We start from the raw sequence: 16891 nt of genomic DNA, 5'->3' as shown, positions 1-16891 counted from the left end.
GAGTGGTGACAAGATCTAGGGCCTTTTCAGTGGTGGCCCCCGAACTATGGAATGGTCTGCCTGAGGAGGTGCGCCTGGCGCCGACACTATCATCTTTTCGGCGCCAGGTTAAAACCTTTCTCTTCTCTGAGGCATTTTAATTCCTGTTAATTCTAAATTATTATATTTTGATTTTAGACTGTACAGTTTTGTGTTATTTTTATTGTATTTTTAATGTTCACCGCCCAGAGAGCTGTTGCTAGTCGGGCGATATATAAGCTTAATTAATTAATTAATTAATTAAATAAATAAATAAAAGTTAATATATGAGTGAAAATAACATACAAAAATGCTTTATATGATGAGAAATTGTGTACATTAGTCAAAACTGCCTACAAAAATATGTTTATTAGGAGAAAACCGCACTAAAATGCTGGAGAAGTTTCGTGAAGTTTTTTTTTTTTAAAAAAATTGCAAATTGCTGCAGAAATGTGGAGAACTGCATTTAAAATTGGAAAAATGAGACGCGGGAAGAACCAAAACGGACAGCTCTTCTTCCTGTATGAGAGGCCTGTGCTGGGGGAGCTGTGTGTAATCATAAATAGCCTTGTAGCACTCACTGTGGTATTGGTACCAAGGTGCAGCTGCTTGTTATAGGTTGTGACTGAAGTGTTGATGATGGAACCAAATAATCTGCCCTAGCGGAAAGCCTGCCCAGAGATTTTCCTGGGCCTGTCACATAAAAGATTGGGACAAGGGTCTCTTTTTGCTTTCTCCTTGGACAATTTGCTTGAAGAAAGGTTCCTAGAATTTGGTTTGCTGGCATTATTCAGCCTCCTGTTGGGCCCAAGGCATGCTGGGAGCACAGTGGGAAACACAGCCTTTCTGCACAGGCTGGGGCTAGCTGCTGTGAATGACAAGCGTTGTGTATTGATCGCTTTCTAAACTCGTCCCAGCCGATAGAAGGTAATTAATGACTCCATTTGCCTCAGTACCAAGGAGAACAATTGAGTTTGAAACGGCAACAACTGGCAGTGATGTGAAAGCCCCCCCCCAGGGGGATATCTCAGAAAGAAGCTGACTGGCCCTCGCTGCTGTGGGACACAGGAACACAACTGAGAGGGGAACTGATGTGTGTGTGTGTGAGAGAGAATGGGGTTGAGGGAGATCAAAAGTTTGGGATAAGGGATGCTTATATCAGTCGTAATTTCAAAAATATGGGATGCTTTGGAGCAGTGATATTTGAAACAAAGTATATGCTCCATGAGAAACAGTTAGTCGTCCCAATTTACAGGATCCATTCAGGGCACTTTCTCTTGGATGAAGATATGTGTCCCCCGTGTCAGTTCCACTCACAAATCTATCACTTTGAAGTGTTATGGGTCTTACCAGCACCAACACCAACAGAGAATGTTTAAGTGTAGAATCAATGCATGCTGGCTTGCCACTTGCCAGGATTGATGCTTCCTGTGCCTTGATGGGCTCTTTTTCTTCATATATTCCAGAACTGCAGCTTGGCATAGTGAGGATCTCAGCCACAGACTCTTACTGATTGGTAGACCTGTAACAAAACTAGGCCAGTTGCTTTTATAGACCCCATTATGTTGATATGCCAGGGATCTTTTCTACTGTTTCAGAAAGCAGGCCAGATCACTTTAACGCACACCCTTTTGTGCTACAATACCAGAACAGCTGGAAAAGTCACACCTGCCATAGGTCTTCAGCCATAGGCTAAAGAAAAATCTGACCGGTATGGTTTGAAACCTAGTAATTTTAAAACAAGTAGTTGGAAAGATCATTTGCTTGCCTATTCTCTTATTGTGTGAGATCAGCTTGGTCCACCTCCATCTGGGACGCTACAGAATCTCAGTTGCCACAACAAAAGGTGGGATGTAAACTGGATGGGTTTGTGCTAGAGGAGGTTGCTTCTTAATATTCCAACACTGACTATTTGCCATTTGGAGGGCCCTTAGGATTCATAATTTCTAGCTTCACTTTCCCGTGCTCCCAACTCTGACACACAGATGGGAAACTTACCTTTAAGCCATGGCTAATCAAGCATTTAAATCCATGCCTGTAGATCTTCCTGTAGCACTTTATACATTAATGGGTGGGAGTTCCAAAGTGTTACACTGGCTTTTCTGGGTTAGCATCATTTATTTTCAGTGCAGATTGCAGAATATAAACTTTGGTATTCTAATACAGAAAATTTACTGGTGTAGAATCTGAATTTCTTTTCTCACAAAATATGAAAAGCTTCCATCTTTGCCCCTCCCCCTCAGTCTGTTGGATCTTTTAGGCTACAATCTTATACAGGTCTACTCACTAGAAAGCCCCGTTGCATTCACTGAGACTTGCTTCTAGGCAATAGTATGCAGGATTGCAGCTTTCCCGTCTTTCCCTTCATCTCTTTTGCCATCTCTCTCTGTATGGGGCCTGTCACATACGATGTCCTGAGTTTGTGTGCAGAGCAGGAATAACCCCCAGAACAGAACTATCAGTGGGACATGATTGATCAATTGAATTCCATAGCGGTTGAAAAATGTGGGATTAAGTAGTGTATTATACGCACAATGAGTTGAGGCATGATGTTCATTTCAAGTTCATTTTGCCGGCCCTCTGCCACCAGATCAGGCAATCAATAGGGGCAGCAGATATCATATATCACCTCTCTCGGTACTACGGAGAGCACCATAATCTCTCACAAATTTAGAGTGACAGATTTGTCAAGATCTGAAGGGCCCTGAATAAATGAAGGGAAAGAGAAGCTTACAGTGGCTTGAGAAAGCTCAGGTTTCTGCTCCTTGCAAACAAAGTCATAGTGAACACATGCACATTTTATACACAAGCATGAATGCACTATATGGAACAGTAGATACAAAGGTGGCTGCTACAGATTGCATTAATTAGATTTTCACTACCCAGAATGAAGATGATTTAGGAGTCAGATTTCAAAGTTTTAGGGGCAATATTACCAAAAAAGGGGGGGGTAAGCAATCATGTGTTAGTTATTTCTCTATCTCCAGTGGCATTTGATGTACACAGAACTCTTAGAAGACAGGAAGGGTTAAGGCAAAAACAAAAAATGACTTCACAAAAAGAAAACTGATATAATAGTGTTATCCTTGCCTGAAGTCACTTTTAAATGCCCACTTCACACATGAATTTATATATTGGTTGTGCTTCAGTGTAGGAAGAAGCATGTAAATAATGTGTAGGTCTTTATGTATGATGATTGCACATGCACATACTTGGATGTGTGTACACTATGTGATTGCAAACAGCTTTCCCAGAAACTGTCTTGACAGCTAGCATGGAACATTTGTGGTCATCACCTACATGCATTATGTGCAAGTGCTATCTGGGTAGAAAATTCATCACCTTTCATTACAAATTTATCACAATTAGCTGGGCCCACAGCTAAATTGGTGACTGAATCCCACCCCAATATGCTAATTCAAGTTCCATAGTCAGTATGGGCCATACAATTACTTCCGCCACAGTTACATTTTTCACAAGTCTTTTATTTATCTCTCAGGATCATGGGGGTGTGGATTAACTGAACATTTTAAAACCCACCCTCCGACTAAGGGAGACATGGGTGATTGGAGGAATGCTAGCTGGAAGAACTGGCTCAGTGGGAGTGTAGGAGGGAATAGGACCAAGGACAGATGAGCAGATATTAAAGAATTAGGCTGCTCAGTCATTTTCTGTTTTGCTCGGTATATATCTTCCGGAGACTGACAAACATTTCTTTGTTTATGGGACAATAGCTTTCTTGCTTACTGAATATGGATGCATGTACATGCATGATGTAAATAACTACATTACCAGCCCCAAGATCCTCTACTTAGTTGGAATGTGGATTGAAAATGTCTCCTGGGGAGGGAGAGTCCTTGCATGAGGAGGAGAGTTTGATTTTCCTCATCCTCATTGCTACCTGCTGCCCTTGGACAACATTGCTCAAGGTGGCGATTCCTTCTCTATCACATGGGGCCTCTCTTTTATACAGGCTATCCTCTCCTTCTCCCCTCCCTCTGCTTCTGTGGTGTCACAGCAGCTCTTCACAGCTTCCCATGTTGATCTTGCTTGAAGATGTGCTTACATGTGTCATTCTCTCCTCTCCCTGGACCCTTAGGCCCTCCTGCCTTTTTATCTCCTCTTGTCTCCCACAATCACACAGTGGAGGCAGTTCAATAAATGTAAGCAACTATGAGCTCGTAGGATGGTAGGGTATGCATTTTAATACATTGATTTAATTCACCCTGTCCTATCTATTTATATTAGTACTCTGGGGAGAAAGAAAGAGGGCCTGGAGATACAGGCTGAAACTGGTGACTTCCCAGTGCTGTTACACATGGCAAACATTCAAGCTCCTTCAGGCCTGCACATCAGGGGAAGGGACACAGTTGGGGGTGACTAAGTGAAAAATTTTAAGTTCCCCAAACACAGCATACTCCTGACCCTCTCTGCTTTCAGGCAGTCTCTTGTGGTGAACTGGTATAATATATGGGTAGAAAAGGTAGAATATCAAACAGACTTTTGAACCTGAAATGTTATATAGATTATTTCTTCTCATTGTATAGATTAGATGGAGGGGAATTCATGCTTGTCCAATAACTGTCGTTATCATCCTCCCACTTCTAGAATATCATCAGCATTCCTCCCCTTAGTTTTCCTTCAGGTTAGAAACAGCTTAGACAGGGACCTGTCTGGTTCCAAATAACTTCTGACACAGTATATTTGCATCCCAGAGATTCTTCATCATTTTCAGCCTTCTTTCTACCTTCCCTTGTCCACAGCTGCTTCTGTCACAAAAAGTCATACACGAGCCTAAAATCAGCCATTTTGCTTAGGCTAGGGGAAAAAAGTTTATTACATTTACCCAGATGTGACTAAGCGATTTATTTCTCTACTTATCTATCTAGTAACCACCATGTGCCACTCTAGGTTTTTAAAACATTAATATGAGAACATAAGTAGAAGCCTGCTGGGTCAAACCAAAGACCCATCTAGTTCAACACCCTCCAGGGAGTAGAGTTTAAGACCCTTCGGAAGCGCACTGTGAATTGTTTGCAAGGCACTTTGAGGGTAAAGTTGAAGCCACATCCACATTCACTGCAGACTCCAGTGAGGGGTCCAGTGCTGCTGCAACTTCTTGGGATCAGTTTCAGATGATACGGCCTGAAGATGTGGACAAGGTCCTTGCAACAATGTGGCCAGCAATGTATCTCTTTGCCCCTTGCCCCTCTTGGCTTATTAAAGCTTGCCAAGGGAGTATGACCAACTGGATCCAGGGTGTGGTCAACTCATCCTTGTGGGAGGGAGTGGTCCTGGCCATCCTGAAAGAGGTAGCAATCTGACCATTCCTGAAAAAGACCACTCTGGACTCATTGGTTTATAACAACTAGTGCGTGGTCGCCAGTACCCCCTTTTTAGGGAAGGTGATCAAGAGGATTATAGCACAACAACTGCAAATACTCCTGGATTAAACAATTATCTTGACCCATTTCAATCTGGGTTCAGGCCTGGTTATGGGATTGAACTGGCTTTGGCCCCCTGGTGGATGACCATTATTGGGAGAAGCACAGGGGGAGGCGACCCTATTATTCTTGCTTGACCTCTCAGTGGCTTTTGATACCATTGACCATGGTATCTTTCTGAGCAGACTTAGGCTGTGAACACACAAGTCGTTCCATTAGCCACACTAGGGGGAGGAATGCGTTGATCTGCTGATCAATTGCAAAATCTCATTGAAGCTGACTTTTTTTAAAAATGCACTCAAGCTGCTCCCACCAGGTTTTACAGTAAAAAGAGGCAGGGTTTGACTAGCACCATGTGCCCCTGTTTTCAGAAGAGAGAGGTGGGGACACACTGGAAACGGCAGAAGAGTGAGTGTGTTTCTACCCTTAGTGAGGTGGGTGTTGGACACACCGTTTTACAGTGTTTCCAATCCTATCTCCAGGGCAAATTTCAGAAAATATCATTAGGTGATTGTCTTTTGGCCTCTTGACAGTTGTGCTGTGGGGTGCCACAGGGAACCATCTTGTCTCCAATGCTATTTAACATATATAACATATATAGTATTCCCATGCCAGTTCTTTCCAGTAGGAGGCATCTCCATCACGGCTTGGGACCACAATACCTGATGGAGCACCTCTCCCGATATGAACCTACCCGTACACTACGTTCAACATCAAAGGCTCTCCTTCGGGGACCCACCCAGAGAGAAGCCCGGAAGGTGACAACAAGGAAACGGGCTTTCTCTGTGGTGGCCCCCAGATTATTGAATTCTCTCCCTGATGAGGTATGCCTGGCACCAACATTGTTATCCTTTCGGTGCCAGGTAAAAACCTTCTTGTTCTCCCAGGCATTTTAACATTTTAATATCTATTTTTAACACCTACATCTATCACTCACAATCTTAATTTTAGTAATTTTAACATTAACATCTTAAACACCTTCATATTTTAACTGATTTAATACGTTTTTATACTTAACATTTTAGGATTGTGTCTGTCGTGTCCATGTGTTTAACTATGTTTAGTTATTTTGTTATATTGTTTCAATGTGTTTGATATATGTTTTTAATTGTATACTGGATGTTTTTATGCTGTAAACCGCCCAGAGAGCTTCGGCTATTGGGCGGTATAGAAATATAATTAATAAATAATAAATAATAATATGAAGCCATTGGGAATGATCATTAAGAGATTTAGGGTGAGGTGTCATCAGTACACTGATGATACCCAGCTCTATATCTCTGTAACTTCTGAATCAGGAGAGGCCATGCAAGCCCTGAACTGGTACTTGGACTTGGTGGTGGGCTGGATGAAGGCCTGGCAAGATGGAATCCTGAATCCTGGCAAGATGGAGGTACTATAGGTGGTGCCAATGTCTTGATAATTGCCTGCTTTGGATGAGGTCATACTCCCCCTTAAAGAGCAGGTTCATAGTCTGAGGGTGCTGCCGGATCCATCTCTGTTGTTAGAGGCCTAGGTGATCTCAATCTCTAGGAGTGCCTTTTACCAGCTTTGACTGGTAAGACAGCTATGGGCATTTCTGGACCAGGATAGTCTGACCACTGTCCATGTGCTGGTAACCTGCAAGATGGATGACTATAATGTGGGGCTGCCCTTGAGGCTGGTTGGAGCAAAATGCAGTGATCACTGGGGCAAGCTATCGCCAACATGTTACCCCACTGCTTAAAGAATTGCACTGGCTGTCAAATAGCTACTAGGCTAAGTTCAAGATGCTGCTTTTGCTTCATAAAGCCTTATCTAGCTTGGGAGCAGGAAAACTGAAAGATTGTCTCACCCCTTATATACCCAGTCAATCACGGCACTCTTTAGCTGAGTACCTCCTGCTGGTACCATCTTACCGGAAGGTCCATTCCACACAACAACCCTCCCCTTAAATATTAGACAGGCACCATCTTTGTTGACTTTTTGGTTCCTCTTTCAACAAGCCTTCTAAGTAGAGATCTTTATGCTAGATGTTTTAAAGACATTTTCATTGTTTTATTGCTTCTTGTTTGTAGCCTTCGGCTCTTTGGGAGGAAGGGTGGGATATAAATTTAATACTATCATATTAAATTTATACAGCATTACTACAAGCAGGACCAGAATCGAACAGTATTCTTTCCACTTAGGATTCAGAGGGGTAGTATACAGCCATCATGGCTAGTAGCCACTGATAGCCTTATCCTTCATGAATTTGCCTAAGCTTTTTTTTTTAAAAAGCCATCTATCACTACATCTTGTGGGAGCGAATTCCGTACTTAAACTATGCATTGTTTTTGGGAATGACCCACATGGGCAAAATGCTGTCAATGCACCCCCTCTTTGAGTGGGTCCACATTCTCCTGCTGTTGCTGCTATCCATTCACTTGCCAGTCCCTCTGGGCCTAATCAGAACAACCTCTCACAAGAGAGAAGACAACGTGTGTGGAGGTGATCATTTCTTCCCCTTGGTTCCTCCCACTGCTCACTCAGAGAGGACAGTAACAGCAAGGGGGAGAGCATCAGGGCCTGCAGCCACCAGGTATTGACATTGCCCCCTTACTAAACGGTGGCCTTTGCTGGGTGCCCAGCAACGATGCCCTCTCCAGACAGTGACTATGTGCTTCCCCTTCTGCAAAACCCAGCAGGAGAGCTGGAAGTACAGGAATAGCAGTGAGGAGGGCAATCCAGACCAGCAGCAGGCAGGCAGCATATGGGGCAGCTATTGTGCCTCCCAAGCTGTTCAGTGTTGCCTACAGAATTAATCCCTTGAACATATATTCCATTTGTTCAGTGAACTGCCTCCTTGATCTCCCTCTCTTTTCACTGCAGATACATTTTTAAAGCATCCAAAAACAGACTAGGCACCTTACAAAGATTTAAAATTGACTGTCCCTACCTATAGATTAGGGGTATTTTTGAATTCAGCCCAATTCAGATTTGGTACCAAATTTTCCATTAATTTGCTTATTCTCGATCTTTGCGGATCATATTTTTATTTAGCAATTTTCTATGGCTATTTTTGAAAATGTTTTTTTTTAAAAAAATCTACCTCTAAAATATTGATATTAAGAATGATAATTTTATTGATATTTCCTTTAAAAATATCGATATTAATATCAATATTTTTGTGAGGGAAAAAGGGAATTGATAAAAGCAGTAGGTACAGATAGAGAACAAACTTGAATTGATACCAGCCTGTTAGGCTGACAAACTGGCACCAACCAATGGATGCCATCCCTCCTATAGATTCATTTTGGACTCCCCAGACTTCTGTCATTTCATATTTCATGGCTCACTCAGCTGCATAAAAGGTAAACATCTTCCTTTTAAACTTGTAAAATGACCTATATTTTCCTAGCTTCTTGATGATGTTTCTGAGTCATACAAAAAATTAAGAACGGCAGGCTTAAACATGTGCTTTTATATATCGTAGGTAAGACTTGAAAGTACTTAGCTTTGGCTGCTTCATGCCCATTATTCCTTCCACCAATTCTGCCTTTGTAAAATCTGCATCCTGATATAGGTATGAGTGGAACCCATGGATTTTGAGTGTTTTGGGGGTCATTGATCCCAAAAGCCCACTTTATGGAAATGAGATGAGGAGAGGAAGTTTACCTCCAGCAAACAGCTTCCCAATCACCACCCTTCATCCTTCCCCCCACCCCCACCCCGCACACTGAATGAGAATGTCAGAGAGGGAAAGAAGCAAGAGGCTGCAGGCTTGTAGTAATCAATATGTAATATTGTCCATGGTCTTACAAGTGATATTGTATTAGGTTACTGTATATAATGCAGTATTGATTATATCATATTGTATAATCACGTATAAACTGACATGTATAACAGTCAGGAGGGAAGTGGCACTGGAGACCACAACAGAGAAGGAAGCTTTTTACTGCAGACACCTTGAGGTGAAGGACTGTTGTTTGTCTCCCAAGGTGTTCCCCTAAAGAGATGCTGCTGGAGACCCTCTAGTTGTTATGGACAGAAAGAGAACAAAAATGTGAAAAGGCCATGACACTCTTGCACCCATAGATCCGTATACAACAATGCTGAAACCAACAACATCTTGAAATCTGAATGTTGAATATCACTAGATTTTTGATGTTGCATCTCTGTAAGCAGAAGCCAATTTGAAAAATGGGGATGTGACTGAGATTCCATATTCTTTCCCCAGTAGGCAGGCATGTGCCAACTTATACCCTTCTATGTCTGATAACTTAATACAGAACAAAACTATTTGTTTCTGTGCTCATTTTGATGGATTAGAGAATTTCCACTCGTTTTTATATTTAAGAGAAGGACAGAGGGAGACCGAGAGAGTGCACGATGGAGGAGGATGCACAGGATTATGTAAGCAAAAACAAAATACACCCAAAGAGTGGAAAAATCCATCTCTAGTCTTTATCTGCTGTGATTCTGATAAAGTAAAAAGGGTATTGCGTGTGTGTGTTATGTACTCATTTATTATATTGTAAGCTGCCCTGATAATTTGATAGAAAGTGTGGAATGAATAAATAAATACATATTGACCCATATTAACTGAAATTGGTTCTATCTTCTAGTTTAGTTGTAGAACAGAAATTACAGTCTACTTTAGTGATTGTGCATTTGGAAGCTAGAGGTGTTCATTATAAGAATATGGCCTTGATGCAAGTTACAAAATTAGTGATAATTCTCACTTCATTTAGTCATTTTAACTGGATCAGCAGAACCCCCAATATATATTTTACTTAAAAGCCATATGCCTAAGTACAGAATGCACATGATACCAAGCCAAGTGTGCTTCATTTGAAGTAGAAATGTTGGATAGATTTTTTAAAAAATAAATAAATATGATGGGTTTGCTTAAAAGGATTAGGTGCATATTTCTTTTGAAAAACCTCTGAAGCAGTGCCTGATGCATTCCTGGCTGGCTCATATCATATGGGTTTCTTTCTGCCATTCTTCCCTCCGCCCCCTTCCTTTTGAGATAAGCAACCAATACTACACAACTTTCACGCTTTATAGGGCACTAAGGGATGATGTACCCAAGCATATATATATAAGAATAAACAGCTTGCAGAGTAAACAGGGATGAAATGGGGATGCAGAGAAAAGAGAGGATGCTTAGCATTAAAGACCACATCAGGCAGTTTGGTGTTAGATGTGGAGGAGAGAAAAAAGAGAGGATTCTTGAAGGGTTTATTCAGGTAATAAAAATTATAAAGCACAGTTTGCTTGAAGTACGGACTGCAATAGAGAAAGCCTGCCTTGTGAAGAGGATGGAAGATTTCTCAATAATGAAACACATCTAATTATTTAGTGGCTTGTTTACCTCCTGAGAGTGATATTGGGTCTTATTTTAAAACCTGGGCCATCTAGCTATGTAATGGGCAATGCAAATCTACATATACTTGCATATGTAAATTTAGCACAAAACTGTTTTTCCCTTTCATAGTTCCACCAAATTTATTTGATGTACACTGAAGGTGGCATATTTTAACAACATGAGACTCTGGCCTGATGTAGTGAACATACAGGTGGGAATAAGAAAGAATTTCTGCCCTGTGGCAGAGTAAAGTAGAGCTTTTGTGTCCTTGGAGTATTGCTTGGAGGGCTCAGTTTGATGTGTGCTGTCCACAGAACAGGAAACTCATCACTAAGCCCTAATTCTCCACAGCCCAGAGGAGAGGAGATATTGGGTGCTTTTAGCAAGAGAGACAAGCCTCACTAATTCCCTGTTATCTCTTCCTGTGTCTCGCAGAAGTATCCGAGGGCTCAGTCCCCAACGGCGATTCCCAGAGCAGTGTGGATAGTTTGCGGAAGCACCTTCGTGCCGACACTTTCACGCAACAGCAGCTGGAAGCTTTAGATCGAGTCTTCGAGCGTCCTTCTTACCCTGATGTCTTTCAGGCATCAGAGCACATCAAATCTGAGCAGGTGTGGACCCAGCCTGGGGAACAGAAGCTTGTGGGATACATGCAGCTCCAAAAGCTGTTTCATTTCTTCACTCTTATACTTGCCTTACTTTCTTGGAGGATCTATGTAACAGACTTCAAACTGGTTTAACAATCACTCCTTCTTCCCAGGGAACTGTGGCTGTGTGAGCGGGAGAGACTCTTAACAGCATTCTCACACCCTCGCTATGCTACAATTCCCAGAATTTTTTGTGGAAAGCTGTGACGTTTAAAGTGGCATAAAAGCACTATGAGTTCGTAGTGTAAATGCACCCTCTGCTGTGCAAGGCATGCGTAATGACATGTCCATTTTTACATGTCCACCCTCCCACTTGATATCCTTTTCTTTGTAAGTCCCCACACTCAGACAATCATATCTGCATCCATCGCAACAGCTCCTCTAAGTCCATAGCATGCACAGCTGGATAAGGCCACATGCATATATATACCATTTGCTTCCCCAGTTTTCTCCACACATCTGCCTGCATGTGCACACACCCAGATACATAGGATACACACTTTTTAAAACTGGGATACACAAAGGAAGGCTGTTTTTGGAGATTCAGTTGACCAGATTTTGTGTGCGTTACCTATAAGACATCAGTGTGATTTTTGTTCTCATTAAGGTCACTGTTAATTCTCTTTCCCAAGCAGGAACTCCAATAGGAGTTGTCACAGTTGAGCATAAGAACGGGATCTATTACACAGAGCTTTAGGCAGATGTCTAAAGGCTGGTAATCTGAGTGGGTTTTATTTATTTAATAAATTTTATAACACCCTTCATTTCCTGGGTAGTTCACACACAGAGAGCTATAAAACAATAAATAATGAACAGATTAAATATTTATTGTAAAATCATAACAAGTCCTTGAATATCTGGTCGAGCTCCTTCTATGATCTGTAGACTTATTTATTTATTCTATTTTTATCCTGTTTTTCAGTTTCAAAAATGGCTCCCAAGTACTATTATAAAATTATGTAATTTTATTAGAGGAACTGTAAATTCTCATTCTGTCTCTGTGCATAATAATAAAGAGCAGGACTGTTTTACCTGAAGTAGAGGTTGCAAGAAGGAAAATGATTATAAACATTAGACAAGAAGGGTTGAGAAGACTAACTCACTGACTAAATATGTCCCATTGTTTTAACAAATACTCCAATTTATAGGGAAATCTTTTCTTGAGTTTCCTAACAGCCAAACAGACTTTCCTTGTGCTGTCCTCAAACTATCTGATGAAGATGATGCCCTTGTCAGAGACAGAAGAGAAGCAGGGAGGAAGTAGGTCTAATGTAGTTCAGCAGGAACTTTCACTCCTCCTCCTCCTCCTCTCCCTGTTCAGCCCAGGAAGTGGGAGCTAAGAATGGGCCCAGAATGAATGGAGCTTTCCCTGTTGCTCAGTGCCAAGCCCAAGCTATGCTCTGGAAAGCTAGCCTACCTCCACCAGCATGACCTGCCTTTTATTCCCAAAGTGGTTTGTCTTTAACACAAAGATCAAAAGTCTTTTTTAAATCACCCCAAGCGGTAAAGCAGCAATAGAAGTGAAGGAGAAGTTGGCTTTGGGCTTCTGCTATCCCCGAGTCCCTGAGTTTATTACAATGAATAACCTTTATTTACTTTCATTAGACTATTAAACACCAGCACAGTCATTCTTCCCCCAGAAACTCTGAATGGGGCCCATAAAGCAAATCCAAAGCCTAATTGAGTTCATTTTAATTTCTCTCCGATCACAGCGAATTACTCCGGTGATAAATCAGGGGGCAGCCTCACCCCCAGCAGAAAGCCTAATTTGCAGCTAATTACAAAACTGATTTCTACAGGAAGATCAATACAAGAAGGAATTGGAAATGACTAGGCAATCGTGGCTGGCCAGGGAGGGCAGCAGGAGGAGGGCAGCACACAGGGAGCTGGCATGGGAAGCAGGGACAGGAAAAAACCAAAGCAAAAAGAGCAGAAAATCAGTTTTAATTTAACGTAATATTAATCAGAACAACTTTTCCTGCTTTTTTTGTAGTCTCTCTGGTTCCTGTGTCTGGTTTGGAGGCTGCCACAATAAAAAGGCAATTACCAGTGCCTCTTGGACAGGACACCCTTTCAAATGCAATGAGTTTTCCCCCTCCCACCCTTCTGTTAGCCATGTGGCCTGCCCCCACCCCAATTTCATACCCCAATGCACAAGGGTTGGGGGAAGCAAGAAGGGAAGCTTAATTTCTTTTGCTTTTTTTAAAAAAAGAGATCCCAAGAATGGTTGTGGGAACAAACCCATCAGCAATCAACCCCTCCTCCCCTTCTCACAATGCAAACACTGCACAGAACCTTTACTACCCATAGCAGCACCCTTGCCAACATTCCGTACTGTAGTCACCCTTCCACGCTCTGCAGAGAGAATGATCAAGTTTGCTACATTTTTCTATGAGAGGATGAAGCTGGCTCATGCAGTCACACCTCCCATCCCTTGTATCTTCAGCGGTCACTGAAAAACCTCCATTGTGGAGCATTTACTGGGCAACCCAGTAGAATCTGGCCAATAAGGGAAGGAAATGGTATTCATAGGAAAGCGGAGGGGGAGGGCACTGGCCAACCCTTGCTCTTCCTCTGCTTTGTGTCCCTCTCCTTTGCTTCCATCTGTGCAGGGAATGCATCACACCTCTTCCTAACTGTCACCCCTCCCCTCCCATCTGCCCACTGTTCCCTTCCTTCCAGCCCATCAATAGAGAGCTTTCTTTTCTCTCCTCCCTAGGGTAATGAGTACTCCCTCCCAGCTCTGACCCCTGGTCTTGATGAAGTCAAGTCAAGTCTATCCACCTCTGCTAACCCAGACCTGGGGAACAACGTGTCAGGACCCCAGACATACCCTGTAGTGACTGGTAAGTTACATGCTCAGAGGCCAGAGGCTAAGCTTTCCTTTTGTCATTACTCCAGTTCTGCTCTATCCTGAAACCACAGCATGCTCCCAAAACATAGAGCTAAGGAAAGAGACCCCCAAAGAGACAGAACAATAGATACAAAACAGTGGCGAGGGCAGCATTTGCACCACTCATTTCCTGGCTTAACCCAGTTGGCAGATATATTTATTTGATTTATTCCAGTCCTGCCTTTTGGCCTGTACTAAGCCTACATATTGACACTCAGAATAAATACATAATTATTAAAGTACCAAATTAAGCAATTTGAACACTTTAAAAACCATTTTTAAACAAGCACAACAATCCCAGTGGAATCAGCAATAAAACCAGTCAACCAGCAAAGAGAGAAAACTTGCTAAACCACAGCTTGTACAAAAGATCTTTCAAAACCAAAGTCTTAACAAAGTGTCAGAAGGCAACAGTGAGCGGGCCTGACAAGCCTCCCTTGGGAAAGAGGACAGGTTCTGTGACTGAGAGAGCCCTGCACATTTGTGGCCACTACTTCATTTATTTTCTTACATTTGCATCCTTCTTTTCTTCTATCACGAAAGCCAAGGCAGTGTACATGTGAACCCCAGGCAGTCACTTTGCCCTTCTAGGTACTGACCAGACTCAGACCTGCTTAGCTTCAGGAAGGTGGTGGCCTGATGTGTCTTCAGACCATACCCTGGGACTGCTAGCCTTGTTTCAGATGACCAGGGTGCTTGGATCTAGGCATATTTGGGTGAGGTGGGGAAGATATTGAAGTACATGCTTCCAGAGGTATCCAGGGCCTAAGCCATACAGTCCATTAAACATGTAAAAATTACTACCTTGAATCTTGCAGAGAAAATAGTCGGTAGAGAGATAACTTCTTTTAAAACAGATGTGGAGTACTATTGGTGCCCAGTGGCAGTTAATGATCTGCACTCCATTTTAAGCTGGATGCCAGTTCTGGATAGTCTTCAAGAATAGCCCCACATAGAGTGCATTACAATCAGCCAAATACAAAGTTACCAGAACATGAATGAAAATGGCCAAGTCAATGCTCCTTAGGAGAGAGCACTGCTGGCAAATCGTGGGCACGGATGCCACTTAAACATCCAGATGTAATGCCGGATTCAGGAGTGGACCCAGCTTTCAAAACTGCTCCTTCAGACAGCAGAGAGCCAGCCAGAATAGGCAAAACCTTCCACCCCCAGGTCAAGAGGACTGCACTTCATTAACATTTCTATCTTAACTGGGTTGACTCCAGATCACAATTCAAGGAATGCATCACATCACCTGGATTGTAGTTCGGTGTCATCAGCAAGCTGATAGCAGCTCATCACAAATCTTCTGACAGTTTCTCCTAATGGTTTCATGTTGATGAGGTGTGCCCAGGTGTGAGTTAGGAGTGGAGGTTTGTGCATACTTGGGCCTTATGTGGAGGGGCAGGTGCCAAAGGCATACTATCTGTAGGACAGGCAGACCCTTAACCTTGTGGATGGTAAGCTGAGCTGCTTCCCAAACCACTTATCCCTTGTTGCTAAAGTCCTACTCTTTTAGGCAAGGAATTGCAAGGGTGGTCTCTGCTGATCAATTGGCAAATATCACAGTGGGAGGCAAACTCAGCTTTCTGCTCTGACAGGCCAAGCCCTCAAGTAACTTATTACCCTAATAGCTCCATTTCTAGTAGCTCCCCGTGAGTTAATGACCAGCACCACTTGTCCTGTAAGCCTGAAAAAAGAGGGCCTGCTGTGGCTTATGAAGATCATTTCCTAGTTTTCAGTGCAAAGTCACTGGCAAGCTCCCATGAATTTGTCTCATGTCTAACAAACGGTGAATGCAGATTCACCAGCTTAATTACCATGTGATAAGGATTTCTACCATGTGTTGGCTGGGCATATATATAGATGCAAACACGGTTTGATTGTATTTGATTGATTGCCCTGCATTCTAATGTGCAGAAAAGGTTAGGATGTTAGCAAGGAGTAATGTATCCCCACCTTTCCCACATGGATGGGTGGTCATCTGTATTAGTAATCTTAACTGGTGACATCGAGTAGAGGAAGTATTCCCCTAAGCTACAGAGTTTCATGGCTAGAGTTGTTTAAGAAATGGCCTGTAATCCTGTGTTTTCCCACCCATATTTTTTAGATTTCACAATACAAAGTGTTTGTGTAGTTTGAAAGATTTAAATACTTGAAGTGTTTGTGAGATACTTCATTTAGGGTGTGGTTTTTGTAAACCATTTATGTTTTGGTGTGTCTTAGGTTTTTTTTTCTTTACTGAGAAACTGTACTGTGATGTCTCTGAACATAAGAACATAAGAAGAGCCTGCTGGATCAGGCCAGTGGCCCATCTAGTCCAGCATCCTGTTCTCACAGTGGCCAACCAGGTGCCTGGGGGAAGCCCGCAAGCAGGACCCGAGTGCAAGAACACTCTCCCCTCCTGAGGCTTCTGGCAACTGGTTTTCAGAAGCATGCTGCCTCTGACTAGGGTGGCAGAGCACAGCCATCATGGCTAGTAGCCATTGATAGCCCTGTCCTCCATGAATTTGTCTAATCTTCTTTTAAAGCCGTCCAAGCTGGTGGCCATTACTGC

General features: G+C 42.5%; 1 protein-coding gene across 2 annotated transcripts in view; it reads left to right on the top strand.

The window, feature by feature from the left end:
• The window catches only part of PAX2 (paired box 2), a 183530-nt gene that overhangs the window by 124108 nt on the left and 42531 nt on the right, over nt 1-16891 (top strand). For both annotated transcript variants that reach the window (XM_061634665.1, XM_061634663.1), the window contains exons 6-7: nt 11230-11405; nt 14161-14287. In XM_061634665.1, the coding sequence (XP_061490649.1) occupies nt 11230-11405; nt 14161-14287 (303 nt within the window). The remainder of the gene's footprint in view (nt 1-11229; nt 11406-14160; nt 14288-16891) is intronic.

This window comes from Rhineura floridana, chromosome 7 (assembly GCF_030035675.1).
Source record: "Rhineura floridana isolate rRhiFlo1 chromosome 7, rRhiFlo1.hap2, whole genome shotgun sequence".
Lineage (NCBI taxonomy): Eukaryota > Metazoa > Chordata > Lepidosauria > Squamata > Rhineuridae > Rhineura > Rhineura floridana.
Note: the sequence above shows the minus strand (reverse complement) of the source record. Positions and strands in the feature narration are given on the sequence as shown.